The sequence below is a fragment of the Bubalus bubalis genome, chromosome 21 (genome assembly GCF_019923935.1).
Source record: "Bubalus bubalis isolate 160015118507 breed Murrah chromosome 21, NDDB_SH_1, whole genome shotgun sequence".
NCBI lineage: Eukaryota > Metazoa > Chordata > Mammalia > Artiodactyla > Bovidae > Bubalus > Bubalus bubalis.
The window spans coordinates 28,590,907-28,610,153 of record NC_059177.1 but is presented as its reverse complement, the minus strand read 5'-3'; the positions used below and the strand labels follow the sequence as shown (position 1 = coordinate 28,610,153).

Genomic DNA, 19,247 nt, shown 5'->3' with positions numbered 1-19,247 from the left:
GTGGGTACTTTGATTTACAGGAAGTTTTTGTATTTAAAACTGTTCACTTGAGTGAGAGTTGTATAACATCTTAGTGCCATCTATTGGACACTTGGTAAAATGACTTAAAAAGCTTCTGAAAATGTTTTAATTGTAAACTTATTTTGTCATAGGCTGATGTTATGCAAACATAATACATTTTTCTTTCTAAAGCAGTATTGACATTTACCCACAAATACAGTGTTAATAATTGACTACCATTTTACCTACTTTTCTAGAGAAAATTAGCCAAAACATTTTAGTCTAAAACCATGATTAAGCAAGAAGTTGGAAGAGTCGCATCTTTTATGGTTAATTTTAATTTAAGAGAAACACTGCTGTCAGTGTGTAAAGGAAATTTAGTTGAAGGAATAGATAGATACAAATAGACAATATCTGTTTAAGTATTTGGTAAATAGTATTTGAGTCTCCTTAATACTGGATCCTACTTTGCTTATTTTGTAAAATGTATAAAAACTTTTAATTACAGTATCACTCTGAGATCTTCATTGAGGGAATAGGGTTGGGGGGCAGTATGTGGGTGTTTAGGATTTGGAAAGCAATGAGCTCAACGAGGGGCACCGTACTGGTATGCCACTAATACTCTGAAGTCCATGATGGTTATATATATATATATATATATATATATATAAATTATATATTGAATGTCATGTATGTGAAGAAATCCTGCCCTTAAGAAGCTTTCAAATATGAAAAAAAGACACACTTTGGAAAAACAAGATACTTTATTTTGACAGTGTTTTACTCTGATTTTGAAATGTAAAAAATAATAAGACTCAGAAACTCAAAGAACTTTGCTAAAAGAGTAGTACTGATGCTAAGAATATAAGAACTAAATATTGTTGGTCCAGCTAGAAAATGTACATTTATAATTTTATGTGTGTGTGATATAGAGGAAGACGGAACATGGAATTTGAAGTTCGAGAACCTGAGTTTGAGTTCTGCACTATTAGTCACTAAATTGCCTTCCATTGTGGAAGACAAAGAATTTTGTGTTGAACTGCCTGTAAACAATAAACAACTTTGTAAATAATAACTATTTGAGGCTTTGTAATTGTTTTTATAAAGAGAATAAGTAGATTTCATGTGACAAATACTGAAGTCTGAAGTTTACATACACGTTTTAGCTGCATTTATCATTATTTCGTGAGATTTTGCTATTCATATTGTAATTCTGAGGAATGCTAATAGTGTGTGAGATAAAAACTCACTGATTTATAAAATCAGTTCAGGTTCAATTTATGTCTCAGGTTTGTATTTTCTATGATCAAGTGAAAATTTGATTGTGGTTAAGTATTTGGTAAAGTTGTCAGTAAGGTACTTGCCAAATATATATAGTGTGTGTGTTTGTATGTATTTTAAGTTTGATGAAACATGTAGGTTGTATATAAAATTTTTTTATGGAGCAGAACCGTATAATACTTTTTCATTCGAATCACTTTTTGTATTCTGATAACATTTGTAGTTTATTTGAACACTGTAAAAAAAAAAAAACTTGGTGTGCAAAAGAATGCTTGAGAAAGTTTATGTATTAAATAGACTCTCACTTGTTTGTGTTGCCTCTCTTATAAACTTAAAATTGAATTATCATAAATAAGAATGTTAAAATTTTTTCTCAGTTTTGAAGCTTTCTGTTCATTTTGGATGTTCTTTTTAAGGGATGGAGGGGGAAATTGTTTTTTTTTTAAAGAGAACAGGTGTGCTTCTTGTTTTGCCTAATTTTAGGTGATTCATCCATTCATTTGTAGCATTTTCTTTTGTAGCTCAACATGGGTGACTAGATAAAGCTTGAAATGGCGAGAGTAATGTTTCTAATTTTCTTGAAAATTAATAACCTTAAACTATAAAATTATATTCTTTTGCAGTATACCTTTTACTATTCAGCGACTATGTGAATTACTAACAGATCCAAGGAGAAACTATACGGGAACAGACAAATTTCTCAGAGGAGTAGAAAAGGTATGTATTGTATAATGGGGTTATATTAAACTGTAGCATAATAGATTTTCTTTGAATAGACTCTGTTTCAGGCATCTTGTCTTGAAATAGGTTTTTCAGCCTACCTGAAGTTTTTCCCAAATTGTGTTCTAAGTTTCAGAGAAAGATTTAATAAGAGGAAGGCAGAAGAATGCTTGGGAAAAGCAGTTTATTATTGTCTCTTGGAAATTCTTAATTTATCTTAACATATTAATTGTTCTGAGAAGTTCTGTAGTTGATATCTTAAAAATAGAGGGTTTTGCAAACTTATCTATAGAATTTTTTAGTTTTAGAATTCAAAGGTACACAACTTGGAAAATCACTAATACAAGGCATTTAAGTTAGGTATTGAGAAGGATTATGTCACATTTAAGAATATGAGAAGAATTAGGTTTTTTGTGGGTGAGGAGATGTTAGAGGGCAGAGCATTCTGAACAGAGGAAATAATCTGAGAGGCAACTATATCACAGTGTTTCAGGGAATGAAAAGCAAGTCATTGGCTTGTGTGGAGCGAAGGATGAATGAAGGAGCTGCATGTGAACTGAGATGTGGACCATTGGTTTTGCTAATTCCTATAGCGATTGCTCCTAAAATATAGTCTAGTATACATTTTAAGGTTCTTTTCAAATCCCTTTATTTTACCCTTGGAGCAGGAATCCAAAATCATTACCTAGTGATTTACAATAGATCTTAGGGTCTAACTGGATTAGTGTGTTTGTTGGACTCTGAGGGCAGGAAGCTGAGGTGGTTCTTCAGTACTTAGCAGTTCTGAGACCGCAGCACTTAGGTTTCTCTTTGGGTGAAGAGGCGGGTCACAGTAGCCATAGTTGTGTGACTGGGGCCAGTCACGCATCCAGGTCTCGGTTCCTCATCTGTAAAATGTGGACCATAACAGCACTGTGAGGAGGATTAAATATAAAGCACTTACTTTGGCTCAGCAAGCTTTCAATGAATATTAAACTATTGATAAAGTTATGATTATCAGGAAGGTTATAAAAAGGTTTGCGTCTCTTTCCCTGAGTTGTATCATGCTACACATCAAGCTTTTGAGTGGATACTGCTTTACCGGGAAATTGATTATTATAAGGCCTAAATACTTCAACCTCTGAATATCTTGGTGTGATTCTATCTAAATTAAGAGAACATGGTTCTGTTCTATTATATACAATACATAAAATACGTGATGTCAGGGCTCCAAAGCAACTAAGGAAAAAATGAGACTGACAAAACAAATAGCTTAGTAAGTTGTTAGATTTTAGTCTGTTGCTACTGTTTTAGTTTTTGCTTTTTTATTGAAGGTTTTTGTTTTTAGCCATTTCTTTTATTAGTAAAAATGTAATACATGGAAACTTGATACCAGGGTGATTTTGGGAAATTAAAAAGAGGTAAACTTTATGTTGTACATTTCCTCATATTAATCAGTAAATGTTGTTATTGCAGAATGTGATGGTTGTTAGCTGTGTTTATCCTTCCTCAGAGTAAGTATAGCTACTTTTCTTTTTTCCTAGTATATTATATTCTGTTCTTTCATTTTTAATATATGCCTTAAAAATATGTTACAATTATTTTATATGTAATTAAGCATGGTAACATTTGTAAATACTTAACAAAACTACCAACCAGTTCCCAGAGTAGAATATTACCAATAAACATTACCTATGTATTTTTCCAGTGAAAAGATTTGTATTAAATAGATTGATGATTTACTGCAATCTTACATTGTTGGATTTATGTACTATATTGATGACATTGCTCTTCATGATGGACTGTTATTTCTGATTGTCATGAGTTATATAGTAAATTTAGGTAGCTGTGTAGGGCACATTCCTTGGTACCACTGGTAATTTTACTAGGAGTGGATGTCCTGGGATTATGAAAAGTTTAGCGCAGTGTCCATGGCTTCCTCTGATTGTCAGTAATGTCTCCCCTACTTCCACCAAAAAAATCTATTTATTCACTGCTAAATGTGTTCCCTAAGGATATGGAGTGAAGGAAGAGGGATTGTAGGAAAATATTGCCCTCTGTTGAGAAGCATTTGTTTAATGGTTAAAATACCTGATTTCATAGAATGATTATGGTGAATTTGTTTCAGAACTCTTGAAGAATATATTTGTATATTGTTAAATGAGATACTAGGATAATTTCATGGTTATTTCTCTAAGAAGTCTTTTGTTTGATTCTGTGACATTGAAGTCTTACAAAAGATCTTTTAGACCCTTGACTCTTTATCAAAGTTAACTGAACTATCCATAAAAAAAATTTTTCCCTCTCATAGGAAGAACAATTCCAATAGTTTAAATCGAATGAATGGTGTTATGTTTCCTGGAAATTCACCAAGTTACACTGAGAGGTGAGATTATTGATTTTTTATTAATCAAAGAGCTGCAGTTTCTTAATTTTGAATAGGAAACTCAATGTACTTTAAAAAAGTGGGAATTTTATGGCAGGTATAGGATGATATACCAAAAGAATTAATTTGGTGACCCTTGGTTCTGAAAGTATTTCTGTGATGTGTGCATATAAACCTTGGGAGGGATGACTTTTTTTTTTTTTTTTTACAAAAAATGGGAAAATGACGTTCATTTCTCTTACCATAGGTCTAATATAAATGGGCCTGGAACACCCAGGCCACTTAATCGACCAAAAATTCCTTTGTCAGTTCCCATGACAACAAACGGCTTGCCTGAGAGCACAGACAGCAAAGAGTCAAAGCAAAATGAGGACAAAAATCACAGGTTTGTATGTGATTTATTTTTGAAAACATGTTTTCCCGAAAAAGTGACATTTATGGATGATTTTTCAGCACTCCTTATTTATTATTTACTGTTGTTTTGAGAAGGAGAAAATATTTTAATGCACTTAAAAAGGGCATTAGCATATGCTGATGATGGGCAGAGAAAAGACTTAATTGCTTGTTTGGGAAGATTCTATTTATAATAGGGTGTTAAGAAAATGATCATGATATATTTTTTTCTTTTAGAAAATTACTTGGAGAAGATACTTGTAAATGAGTTCAAATTCTGTGAATCATTTCTCTTCGTAGATCATAAAAGGAAGTCTTTTTATTGATATCCCATCTCAAGTTTTCTTATCACATTAAGGGAAAGGAGTGAGTGAGAGGAATTAAGAGTATGTCTCAGTGGGGAACTTGTGGTTTTATTGTAAGAGGACATTGAACTCACTGAAGAATTGAACACAAAGGTCATGTAATTCACTGAGTAGTCCTAGTGGGAAATGTTTAACAGTTTAGGTGTCCTTGGAATTATTCTCTTGTTTTTCTTTGCCCAGATGTTACAATTTAATGTGCACAGTGAAAGTTACATATTATTATATCTTAAAAATAGAACGTAAAGGATGAAGAAACAGTTTTATTAATGACACTTTTAAAAATATTTACAGTGACTCTTCAACATCTGAATCAGAAGGTTCCTCGGTGAGCCCTATAAAAAATAAACATCCAGACGAAGATACTGTGGAGGCAGAAGGGCATGAGGTAAAAAGACTCAGGTTCGACAAAGAAAGTGAAGTCAGAGAGATGGCCAGTCAAACATCTTCCAGTGAAATTTCTTCAGTTATGGTAGAAGAAACAGAATCTCCATCTTCATCTCAGAATAAAGACAAAGAAAGTAGTTGTACGAGGCAGCACTGTACAGAAGAGGAGGAAGAAGAGGATGAGGAGGAAGAAGAAGGTATTTAGAGACCATCTGTAAAAGGGTGGAGTAAGGAGATCCTCAAATTCTTGTACTTCATTTTTGCCTGAAAGAATTTAACATAATGGAACTCCTTATAATGCTGATGTTGGGTTTTTTCTCCCACCTGTATGTAGTTGCTGCTGAGTTTCAGGGGATATGATTTGAACTGTAGAATATCAGAATTCATGAAACTTAACTGTGGAGTATTTTGAAAATCAAATTTAACTACAACAACATTTGCTTATTTTTAGAGTCTTTTATGACATCAAGAGAAATGATCGCAGAAAGAAAAAATCAAGAAAAAGAATCTGATGATGCCTTAACTGTGAATGAAGAGACTTCTGAGGAAAATAATCAAATGGAAGAATCTGATCTGACTCAAGTTGAGAGAGGTTTACATTCTGAAGGTAGTGAAAATACAGGCCCTGTAAGTAGTGGTTCTGATTGCCATGAAACCGAAGAATTAGTAGGATCCAGTTCCAGTAAAACTGGAGAGATTCTCTCAGAATCATCCATGGAAAATGACGAAGCCACAGAAGTCACAGATGAACCAATGGAACAAGACTAACTATTTAGAAATATTTAGATGCAGTATTTTACATACAGTTCTGGTTTTACACTGTATAAGATGTTTATGTAACAAAGTGGACCTTTAGTTTTACAAGAGAAGCAGGTTGTAAAATAAAATACTTTATGGGGTAAATCCTAAAAGAATTATTCATGTGAGAACTGTGAATATCAGCTCCTCTGGGTCCTGCTTACCGCTGACTTTTTTTTGGCCTGGTCAAATCAGTGGTTTGTGTATAGATTTTTTTTTTTTTTTTTTAGGGTTAAAAATTTTAAACTGGAAAATAATTATAATTTTGAAAACTTTTTTGGAGATTATCACACTTAGTTTATTACATATGCAAGAAAGCTTCTGTCTTGTCTCTTCCTGACAGCTCTAGCAGTTTTCATGTTTTGGTCATAGTTGGAGCATTTTAACATGTGAACTAGAGGGTTTCATGCTGGTTTCCAGATTTTATTGTTTGACTATGTACAATGGAACTTTAAGTCATATATACATATATATATTATTCTAAGGGGGAAATGTTATATTTTTCTGTTTCTATAAGAGATGAATACAGTGGATACTTTTTCTATTGGTAATGATTGAGTTCACCTCTGTCAGAAGACATTTTCTTTCTCTTCTGAGTAATTCAGATAAAATCTGGCCCCTGTGAAACCCTGGAAATCTTATTACGTCTGTTGAAATACCAGGTTAAACACATTCCAAGAGATCTGTTCAAACTAAATTCTTTTGTATACTTCTGAGGTGCCTGAGAAAAAGACTTCATTATTTATGAGAAAATGTGCTTTATCTTGGAAATTGTGTTCAAACATTTAGCTTACTATTTTGTAGAATGAATGCTTATAAAGCTGACTTGAGACCATCTCAGAAGAACCAGGCTGGTTCCTTTACTTTTTGCTTGCTTTTCTGAACCTTGTGAATATTACACATTTCTTTCTAAATTATTCTAGAGTATACAAATGTCAATGGTATGAAACACCACTGTACTGGAAAAATTAATATATTACTTAAGTAATGTACCGGAGCTAAATGACTGAAGCTTTAGGGGTGCATAGAAGCCACCGTAATTTGTATGACATTTTGAAGTGAATTCAATATTTTTGAACATGCTTCTTTGACAGCCAGTGTTATATTTTTCAGATCAACACAAAGCACAATGGTTACTCTAAACTCAATATTTTCAAATTCACATATTTAAAAGTCATGCGCAAGCTGCAACTTCCCTGTCTAAATTACTGGCTGCCAAATTTATACCTGTTTCTTCAGCTGTACCTTTTGATATTTAGAATTTTTAAATTTCTGTAAAGTAGATTTTGTAGAATGTAATGTGTTCACTGCCTTTGTGAAGCGGTATATAATTGTATAATTTCTGTGTGTAAACTGAATGCTTGGGCTTTCAATACAGTATTCATATAAAGCAATAAATATTAATGTTATGAAATACTCGAGTACATTTTTATCAAAATATACAAGAATCCCTTTTTTAATTTCAGATACCTGAAGTACACAGATGAACTGATAAATCGGATGCAAACATTTTCTCACACTGTATCATACGCTCTGGGGTGACTGGGGCAGCCTCCACAAGTTTTGCATTTTGACTACTTCAATTGCTATGACTAAAAATACCAAAATGAGCTGGCTCCATTTATGTCTGTCGGGTATTATACTACTGACTGACTTGATTGTCAGGTTCACAGCAGCTAGATGATATATTTGTGAAGTATGTCTCATAGTTGGAATAAAAACTGAGTATTGATTTATTTACTGTATCCAGGAGAGAAGAAAAATCACACATTGTAAATTTTTTTAAGAACTTTGCAAAAAATGTTACAGCAAATTTTAAATGTGACATTCATTTGTAGTGACCTATTCTTTATTTTGTTAAGGGATATTTTGCCAATGAAAATAGATTTTAAACATTTTAAGTTTAGAAATTTTGAAATTTTCTTTAGAATATTTATGAAATCATTGTCAATAAACCTATTCTTTAAGATCCTGTGACCTTTTGATATTTTTTATTTTAATTGTGCCATGGACCACTTGTAAACTGAATTACTTTTGTTGGATATAAGTTGAAGATTTAGCATCATGACTTTGAGGTCTGTGGTTTTATTTGTATACTTGCAGTTGCTATTTTTGCAAGGGCAAATGTATTTCTTTATTAAATAAAGTATAATAATGGTGAATGTACCAAAATGCCATCACTCAACTCTATGAGAGATCTGCATTTTAATCTATAGTGTAATAGTTTTAATATTTATTAGATATTCTTATGTTGATCATAGATCAAACTTGTTGCTGTTTATACAGATAATTGTAGAATGCTCATGGAATATTTTCTTTAGGATAGATGGGATACTTCTGTAGTTAAACTGGGAAACCTTGTTCAGCTGGTTACTGATGTCTGGTGGGAAGTAAACTTCCTCATGTATGCATAGATGCACTTACATAGACTTTGCTTCATGAAAATGTCAGTTCTGATAGTAACGGATTCAGATGTGTACTTTTAAAAGGCTAATTTTAGGAACATTTTCTTAACACACATCAGCAAAGTCATATTAAAAGATCTAAATGAAGAAATAAGACCTCTGATTAAAAATACTATTTTCTGTTTGTCTTGAGCAGATTGTTTACCTGTTAGACTCTAGACTCTGAACCCAGCATGTAAAAGAATTTGAAATGCTGATGAGAGTGAGACTATATATGTAATATGTTTTTAGCACTTTTCCTTTTAAAAAAGTAAAAGCACCCTAGAACATTTTTAAAAATAAATCTTTGGTTCTGAAAATATTGGTGAACAGTAATGAGCAGTGGGAAGTGTCCTATTTTAAGTGTTGATTATTAGATAAATTTAATCCACTTAGGGTTTATTGTAACTAGGCCTTTGAAAAGTGTGGATGGAGGATTAGAATTGCCTATCGGAGCTATAAAAACCCTCTGGCTTGGAAAGGCATCCCAGAAATTCTGGGTAAGAAGGTGTGGCCTGTTAAAACATGGAGGTTCAGAGTATTTTGTTTTGCTGGTGTAGATAGGCATGTACTTATGCATTTTTGCATTTGTAAAATCAGCAATTTTTCAGATAATGTAATATACTAGTTTACTTATAAAGGTACTTGGGGCAGAATCTAAAGCTATGATGTTTGATTTTGAGAAATGTAACTTGTGGTAAGGACAAAAATGCAACTTGTAGAACCAAAGGAAATAAAAATTCTGGATAGTGTTTCAAAATGTCTTCTGAACAGGAGTTTCTTAAATACATTGGTTTTGATCAAATGAAGCTCAGTTCTCTCTTGAGATTTGTGCTAATCATAAAATGATTGAATGCAAAAACACCTTGTAATTTCATATGGACTTATTATAATTAGGTTTATTGGATTATTGGCCTAATAAGAATGCTAGTATGTATTGGTTAGAATATATCTAATATTTCACATTTTAAAAATAATTAGTATACTTTCTTCAGAATTTTCTTTTATTTCAACTTGGAGCCTAGATTACTTTGCCAAATAAATGTATTATTTTCATAATGCAATAAAATATAAATTAGAAGAATTAATCTATGTGTGGAGTTATTTTATTTGCCATGATTGTGTGAAATTAATAAAAATACATTCTCAGTTCTGAAAATACTGATGAACAGAAATGAGCAGTGGGAAATGGCCTATTTTGAATGTTGATTATTAGATTTAATCTGTGGTTTATTAAATGCCTTTGAAAAGTATGAATGGAGCATTAGAATTGCCTATCAGAGCTATAAAACCGGCTGGCTTGGAAAGGCATCCCGGAAATTCTGGGTAAGGAGGAGTGGGCTGTTAAAGCACGGAGCTTCAGAGTATTTTGTTCTGCTGGTGTAGGTGTGTTTTGCTTCCCCCCCCCCCCACCCCCCCCCACCCCGTCTTCTCTTACCTTAGGTGGTTTTCAGGTTCCACAAGCATTTCTTGATCCATAGGGAGAAGAGCTTAATGCATGACTTCATTACAGCTCTTGTTGCTTAAGTGATAACGGTATTTCTGCAGAGATGGTTCATCTGAGCAACTCAAACCTGATATCTAAAAAAACCCAGATTTAACATGCAGAAATTTATCTTTGTGTAATTTGGTGCTAGTTGGCATGTGCAGATGTACATTTTTATTAGAGTAATTTTAGAAGTGTCAGTTTTAGACATCTACTTAGTGTGAAAAGTGAAAGTGAAGTCGCTCAGTCATGTCCGACTCTTTGTGACCCTATGGACTGTAGCCTACCAGGCTCCTCTGTTCATGGGATTTTCCAGGCAAGAGTACTGGAGTGGGTCGCCATTTCCTTCTCCAGGGTATCTTTCTTACCCAGGGATTGAACCCAGGTCTTCTGCCTTGCAGGCAGACGCTTTACTGTCTGAGCCACAAGTCACCGTAAGGGGAAAAGACGGATTCCATTTTCAGTTCTGAGTTCTCATTTCTTCATTCTTGGTACTGCACAGTAGGTGATAGGAAATAATGACATCTGTGGCTCTGAATTCAGAACATAGTACAAATCTGCATGTTTCTAAGTTTAAATATTGAATTGCAGTTTATCCATATTTAATCTCTCACTTCTGCCAACATTATTATTTGGGCTTCCCTGGTAGCTCAGCTGGTAAAGAGACCCCCTACAACGCAGGAGACCACAGTTCAATTCCTGGGTCGAGAAGATCTGCTGGAGAAGGAATAGGCTACTCAATCCAGTATTAAACATAGGTAGTACAGAGTTTTGGGGTTACTGATAGGAAAACTTACTCTTCTACTGACTAGGAATAAGATGCGTGATCTCTGGCCCACCTGCCCATTTAGAACGAAGAGTGCACTACCGTCATACTTTGACAGTGTTAGAGCAGCAGACCTATAGAAAGTCACCACCACACCACACCCTCGCCTGGTAGGGGACAGGTGTTATTCAAGTGGCAAGTTGGGTCATTAGCAAAGTCCTGCTTTAATCTATGATGGGGCTTGACATTTGGTCAAGAATGCGTTGCTTCAAGAAATCTTTACTGTTGAGTAGTTTTGCAAGTCTTGACCATGCCTGTGTTTGCTGAGACTTGGAGGGATAAATACATGGTCATTATTTGGCTGTCTTCATTTTGAGTCATTGTTCTTCTCTCCATTGCTTGTGATGCTACAGAACGGGAAGGCAAGCTTAACTGATGGTGACTAAGAATTCCCATATGCATTCAAGGATGTATGCAATCTCCCACTTTGAATCTAGGCACCTGAAATTTTTAGGTGGCAACTTGTATGAATTGCTGTGTATGGGGAGAGCTAAGAGTAGACTCGGTCCATTCAGTTGTGTTTGGAGAACAATAACTGCCAGTTTTTAGCAAAGGGCAGCTTGTGACTTGAAGAGATGCACAGGACAGACAGTGCAGTTGTGGCAGTCTGGGAAGTCCTCTCGGTTGAGGTGGGATTTGGTTTGGCCTTGAGGGGTGAGCAGGACAACCAAGGAGGCAGCATGGTATAAATGGTCAGAGTATAGAGGTGTGGGCAAAGTCACAGCTTTGCGTCCCCTCCTGAGGTTCCTTGGGTAAATTACAATTTTCTCATTTATACAGTGGGGAAAATAACTATCTTCCTGGTAGAGTTATTGGGAGCATTCAAGGTAATTATGGTTTTAAAGCTAGACCTAGTTCAGGACCTGAAGTTTCTTTTAAAGAGGAGAATCATGTATGGGGAGATAGGTATTGTCCCTGGGGAATACAACTTTGCTGGACTCAAAGTTTCAATCCTGGTCAATACCTGGTAATAGTAAGCTTCAACTGAGCACTGACTTTATGGTCTCTGTGTCCTTAGCTGTGTCATACATTGTCTCAACCTTCCCAACAACCCTACCAGATGCGTAGTATCCCCATTTTACAGATGAGGTGTTTGAGTTAAAGACAACGGCCCTGGAGCCCTTTAAAGATGGATGGTAAGTCCAAAGCCCAATGATTGTTATCAATTATGCTTAGGCGATGCCTAGTCTTGGGAGTCCTGTAGACTTAGGGTGAGGGCAACAGAGAGGATGCCATTCCAGGTATCTGAAGATTTGCAGAGACACTTGGATTTGCCCACGAACCTGAACAGACCCAAGGCTTCATTAGTCACAAACCCAAGCTCTTGGTTTCACACTGCATGAACTTCACCATCTAACTTCATGCTTTTTTCTATTTTCACCCATGTTTTTCCAGCTAGACATTCTGAGTACATGATCAGTGGTTGTTTTTTAATGCATTTTAAAAGTTAGCACGCACACAGCTGGCAAAAATTCAAATGGAACAGTATATACCAGACAGTTACTGTCCTACTTCCATTGCTTCCAGATCCCTCCGTTATATTCTCCACCTGAACTGGAAGGGAGATGCCCAGTACCATTCAGGTTAGGACTGGAGAGCAAAGATCTGGGGTCAATTCCCTGGGTCAGCTCTGCCTCTGCCGGCTGTGTGACCTCTGTGTGACTGGAAAATAAGGTCCCAACTTCACAAGGCTGTAATGAGGATTAACCATTAGAAAAGAGCTTTACATGTAGTAATAAGCACTGCATGTATATTCCCTGGCGGCTGTGAGTTCAAAAACAGTATAGAGAAATCGATCTTTCCAAAGTTAACCTAATTCCACTGCAAGCACAGTGTTGGTCCCTTCCTATTCCCCGGCTTCCCTTTCCATAGTGGCTCTATGTTACACACAGTGGGATATCCGTGGCCTTTTTTTCCTTCCCTGTTTAATACATTTGTGTGATAATAATTCTATATCAGTGCCTGGAAAGCCACCCCAGTCATTTTAACAGGGATATAGTATTTCTGTGGTAGATGAACCACAGTTTATTTAACCAGGTGACCTCATGTGACCTTTGTCTTGTGGCCGGTTTGCTCAGTGTGAGCAGTTGGACTCTGGGACATTAAAAAATCAGCCCCTCCACCCCCTTCTCTGGAAAACAACAAAAAGTAACCAAGCTATTTGGGTCTCAATAATACTTAAAGAATTATTATGTGTAAAACAGACATCCTGGCCCCTGGTGGTGTGGTAGAAGGAAGAATGGGGAATTACCTGTCAGGCAAACCATATTTCAAGCCATCTAAATTGTGTTGAAAGAAAATAAGCTGCCCGTGGAAGCATGGGATAAGCTTAGTGATATTCTTGCACAGAGCTTGCATCAGTCACAACAGCCTCCTGGCGAATTTTGCTGGTTGGTTTGCCCTGCGGGGGCTTGTGATAGTCCTGCAATGCCACAAAACACAGCTTCACTTCTTTGTAACTATATAATATTTTCTTTCTTAGACTCTGCAAAGTCTTGATGGTTGTTTGGCAAGAAAATACAGAATTTTATTTTCTCAGTTGGGGGACATGAAAACTTTTGACCTGATGGAGGACCACAGCAAAAGCCTTTTAAAGACATTTTCATTAGGGATTAATTTCAACACACATCATGCACAAGCGATGCACATCGCTCGATTGGAGTGTGAAGAAGGACAGCCACTGCACATGCTCTCACTGTAGCCACTGCTTCAGCGTCCCTCGTTGGCCCGCGGCATTTGAGATGCACCTAGACTTGGGAGAATTTAAAAGCAGCATGCTGGAATCCAATATCTCTAAAAGAGCCAGCAGTCAATCCAGGCACTGACTTGCTCCTTTGTTCATCCAAACATTTATTAAAAGGGTACTTATGCACCTGCAATTCAGGAGACCCCAGTTCGATTCCTGAGTCGGGAAGATGGGTTGGAGAAGGGATAGACTACCCACTCCAGTATTCCTGGGCTTCCCTTGTGGCTCAGCTGGTAAAGAATCCACCTGCAATGGAGGAAACCTGGGTTCTATCCCTGAGTTGGGAAGATTCCCTGGAGAAGGGAAAGGCTGCCCACTCCAGTGTTCTGGCCTGGAGAATTTCATGGACTGTATAGTCCATGGGGTTGGAAAGAGTTGGACACAGCTGAGCGACTTTCACTTTATGAACCTAGGCCTGGGGAACAGCAAATAATGAAGATAAGCAAGGTAAGTAGAAATTTATGTAAGACAGTGATCAGCGCTAAGGACTTAGGTAAAGCAGGGGAGGAGGATGGGGAGATGGGGGTGGGCGGCAGTAATTCTATCATATTGGGGTGTCTCTGAAATGACATTTTGTGTTGAGTGTGACGGTCATGCCACACAGAGGGGCTCTGCTCCCTAAAGGGCAGCCACTGTCCATCTCTTGAGAATTCAGTGAGATCTCTCGGATTCTTTGTTCTTTCTCATACGCGTGCCCTAACAATTAATAACCAGGTTTGTCTTTTCAATAATGGAACTTATTTGTTTTCCATTTGCATCAAAGAAGCTATTCAGAGATTCCTTTTTGAATATGTGAAAATAGATAAAATATGACCATGCATCACATTCTTCACTTACCTCCCCATCTCTCACCCTCACTCACATATTAATATGAGCCTGGGGCATTGCCCAAAGTTTTTAAAAATTAGCAAGTGCGGAGTACCCTGGTAGTCCAGTGGTTAGAACTTGGTGCTTTCACAGCTTTGGCCTGGGTTCAGTCCCTGGTTGGTGAACTAGATCCTGCAAGTTGCAGAGCATTGCCAAAAAAAAAAAAAAATAATAAACAAGTGGAAATGTTTTTTAAATTAGATTTTTTAAATAGTTAAATTGTCAAGATGACATAAAACTCTTTCCCACCCTTGTCTCCCTCTCCCTTTCCCCTAACTCACTCTAAGTAACCATTCTTTATTCATATTTTGTTTCTTTTCTGTGTTTCCTGATGCAAATACAAGCATGTGTGTACTCAGTTGCTCAGTCATGTCCTATTCTTTGCGGCCCCATGGACTGTAGCCCGCCAGGCTCCTCTGTCCATGGGATTTCCCAGGCAAGAATACTAGAGTGGGTTGCCACTTCCTACTCTAGGGAATCTTTCTGATCCAGGAATCAAATCCACGTCTCCTGAGTTTCTTGTGTCTCCTGCACTGGCAGGTGGATTCTTTACCACTAGCGCCACCTGGAAGCCCCAAATACAAACATATGTATATGTGTGTGTGTGTGTGTGTGTGTATGTGTATATATATATATATATATATATATATATATAATGCCCCATCCTTCCCAAAGCTGTCATGCTAAGTACAGTTGTGCTCCTTGCTTTTTTCACATAATAGATTTCAGTGCTCACCCCACACCTGACATAGAAACTGTCCTCATTCTTTCTACTGTATCCCATAGAGCATGTGACGGACGCTTGTTTCCAGTCTTCGCTGCTACGTTAATGTCTCTGTGAATAACCTTGCTAATATGTTAGCTGATTTGCACAGCAGTGTCTGCTGGGTGGAATCCCAGAAGTGGGATCTTGAGACAAAAGGTAACTCTGAGGGCCTCTGGTAGTTCTCCTGCACAGGAGTGATGCCAACTGTGAGGTCCGGTGCCTGCTCCCACAGCCCCATCACCAACTCTGTGGCGCTCTCCCTTGGTTAAGGGCTGTTGTTATTTTCCTCCTGCACCCATTTGCCCATTTTACTAGTGCGTTGTTGGTCTTTTTCCTTATAATTTCCAAGAACTGTTTGTATACTATGAAAATTAACTCTTCCTTTTTGATACAACTTGCAATCAATTTTTCCCCCCAAGTTGGTCTTTTTCCTTTGGTCTTTGCCTGGAAAAAATAAAAATCATAAGGCAAACATTTTTATGTAGCTGGATTTATGAATATTTTCATCTTTTTTGGATTTAAATTATTTTAAAATTTATTTTAAGAAAATCTTTTCCCATTTAAAGTTACATGGTTCCATTTCTTGAGTGGAATGTTTGGTCCACCTTGGAGTTCACCCTGATGTGTAGTGGGTCTTTAAGATCCTACATCATTTATTAAAAAGCCCATCTTTATCACCCTGGTTTGATAGGCTGCCTTTATCACATCATAAATTTTGGAGGTGCGCTTGGGTGTATTTCCGGATTTTCTCCTTGTCCTGCTGCTGTGTTCATTCATGGGCCGGTACCTCATCGGCGTCATCGCTGCTGTCTACAGTGTCATTCATCTACCTTCCAGCACAGCTGGCTCCTCCTCACTGCTCTTCTTTTTCTGTATTTTTCCCAGACCTAAACTTGCTGGCTTGTTTTTTCTTGTGAACTTAGCTTTTTTCTAGCTTTATTGAGGTATCATTGATACATAACTGTGCACATTTAAGCTGTACAGTGTGTGGATTTGATACATTTACATATTGCAAAATGATTACCATTAGCCAATACCTCATTACCATGTCTTTTTTGTGGGAAGAACATTCAAGATCTACTCTCTTGTTTATGATTTCCTTTGCTATGCAGAGGGCTTCCCTGATGGCTCAGATGGTAAAGAATCTGCCTGCCATGTGGGAGACCTGGGTTCGATCCCTGGGTTGGGAAGATCCCCTGGAGAAGGGAACAGCACCCCTCTTTGAGTGTTCTGGCCTGGAGAATTCCATGGACGGTGTAGTCCATGGGGTCACAAAGAGTCGGACACAACTGAGCGATTTCCACTTTGCTGTATAGAACCTTTTAAGTTTAATTAGGTTCCATTTGCACATTTAAAAAATTTTTCATTTTTCTAGGAGATGAGTCAGAAAAGATCTTACTGCAATTTATGTATTTTTTTTTGCCAGAATATATTTATTATTCTTTATTAAAACAAACAACAAAAACAACCCCTCCAAATCCACTTCTTTCCAAAAAGCTCAATCCAACCCAGTGCAAACCGAATCACAATAAAAAAATCAACCTGAGTCCAGCATTGGAACAAACATTAGAGTATAATAGCATGATGGAATATTGTGGGATTATTGAAAATTATAATTATGAAAAATATGTTAAACATGTAAAACTGTATAAGTGAAAAAGAAAAATAAAATAGTATATACATTATATTTACTACTTTATAAAATACTGTGATTTACATTAAAGAGTTTTTTCCTATATTTTCCTGTAAGGGTTTTCTCGTGTCCAGTCTTACATTAGGTCTTTAATTCATTTTGAGTCTATTTCTGTGTATAATGTTAGGGACTGTTCTAATTTCATTCTTTCACAAGGAGCTATCTGGTTTTCCCAGCACTGCTCACTGAAGAGACTGTCTTTTCTCCATTGTATGTTCTTGTCCCCTTTGTCATAGATTAATTCACCATAAGTGAATTAATGTGGGTTTATCTCTGGGGTTCACTTTGTTGTACAGTAGAAACTAACACAATATTGTAAAGCCATCATACTCCAATTAAAAGTAAAATCTGTTCTCTTAACTTTCCATAATGTAATGCAATATTATTAGTATTAGCTATGTCATATGAATTTTAGAATCAGCTTGTACAATTCCAGAAAAACAATCTGTTGGTACTTTAATTTGATCATAATACATCTTTAAAATTTTTATTTTATTCTAGCATAGCTGATTTATAATGTGCTAATTTCTACTGTACAGCAAAGTGATTTAGTTCTATACATATATATATATATATATATAGACACACACACAATAGGCTTCCCCAGTTGCTCAGCTGGTAAAGAATCTGCCTGCAATGTGGGAGACCTGGGTTCAGTCCCCGGGTTGGGAAGATCCCCTGGAGAAGGGAATGGCTATCCATTCCGGTATTCTGGCCTGGAGAATGCCATGGACTGTATACTCCACGGGGTCACAAAGAATTGTACATGACTGAATGACTTGCACAGTACTTTATATATATATATATATATATATATATATATATATATATATACACACACACACACACACACGTATACATATATTCTTTTTCATATTCTTTTCCATTATGGTTTATCACAGGATATTGAATAGAGTTCCCTGTTGTTTATCAATCATAATGCTTTGTAAAATTAACTATAGAAGAATGGGCATCTTTATGATGTTGAATCTTTCTAAACAAGTACATGGTACCTTTCTGTTCAAGTTTACTTCTGTGACTTCAAAAAATCATTTAATTTCCCTATGTAGGTTTTGCATGTTTTTCTTGCTAAGTTTGCTCCTGAATGCATTATCTGTTTTATTTCTCTAGCTCAAGAGTGGACAACCTGTCTACTGCGTGTTTTTGTGTGGGCTGTAAGGAAAAAAAATAGTTTTTACATGTTAAATGGTTGGGAAAAAATTTGAAAGAAAAATAAAATTTGTGAGGCATGAAATTCAATAAAGGGCCATAAAAACACACTTAGTGGGGTCTTCCCTGTGGTGGTCTCGTGGCTTAGACCCCACACTCCCAGCGCAGGGGGCCTGGGTCAAACCCCTGGTCAGAGAACTAGATCCTATATGCAACTAAGAGGTGCAGAGTCTTCTTTGGGGAGAGGAGAGAAAGAGCCAAACTACATCTTCACAGAAGAGAAATGACAGCACCTCCCGCTGGAGCTCTTGTCCCAACAACATTGTCATCGTCAGTTGTGGTCCCAGAATTGGTCGAGCCACTGAGGTGGCATCAGACCCCTCGAGTCTAGGGCCCCCACGCTGGGAGGACCAGCTCTGTGTGCCCACTTAGTCAAGACTTGGCCCAGCCTGCTCCCCCCTTCTTGAAGGCCTTTGCATTTGGATGACTGGTAGCTGGTCGCTCATGTATCCTTTTCTCATTCAGAAGTTGGGACTACAGGTCCAGACTGGTTTCTTTCTTTCTCTCTCTCTTTTTTTAAGTATAAGAAATTCATTTTTTCTTATACTCATAGTGGAGAGTTCTGACAAACTCAAACAGAACTCCTTGTGGAGACTTCTGACAAAACATGGCCCACTGGAGAAGGGAATGTTAAAAACCACTTCAGCATTCTTGCCTTGGGAACCCCATGAACAGTATGAAAAGGCAAAAAGATAGGACACTGAAAGATGAACTCCTCAGGTCAGTAGGTGCCCAATATGCTACTGGATATCAGTGGAGAAATAACTCCAGAAAGAATGAAGAGATGAAGCCAAAGCTAAAACAATACTCAGTTGTGGATGTGACTGGTGAGAGAAGCAAGGTCTGATGCTGTAAAGAACAATATTGCATAGGAACCTGGAAT

The 19,247-nt window shown here is 36.7% G+C and overlaps 1 protein-coding gene across 5 annotated transcripts in view; it reads left to right on the top strand.

The window, feature by feature from the left end:
* Window positions 1–8,275, top strand: part of PPP4R2 (protein phosphatase 4 regulatory subunit 2) — a 55,550-nt gene extending 47,275 nt beyond the window's left edge. For all 5 annotated transcript variants that reach the window (XM_044933951.2, XM_044933950.2, XM_006070146.4 and 2 more), the window contains 6 exons: window positions 1,905–1,998; window positions 3,457–3,494; window positions 4,292–4,366; window positions 4,614–4,751; window positions 5,416–5,705; window positions 5,960–8,275. In XM_044933951.2, coding sequence (XP_044789886.1) covers window positions 1,905–1,998; window positions 3,457–3,494; window positions 4,292–4,366; window positions 4,614–4,751; window positions 5,416–5,705; window positions 5,960–6,276 — 952 coding nt within the window. In that variant the 3' untranslated portion in view covers window positions 6,277–8,275. The remainder of the gene's footprint in view (window positions 1–1,904; window positions 1,999–3,456; window positions 3,495–4,291; window positions 4,367–4,613; window positions 4,752–5,415; window positions 5,706–5,959) is intronic.
* The last annotated feature ends 10,972 nt before the right edge of the window (window positions 8,276–19,247 follow it).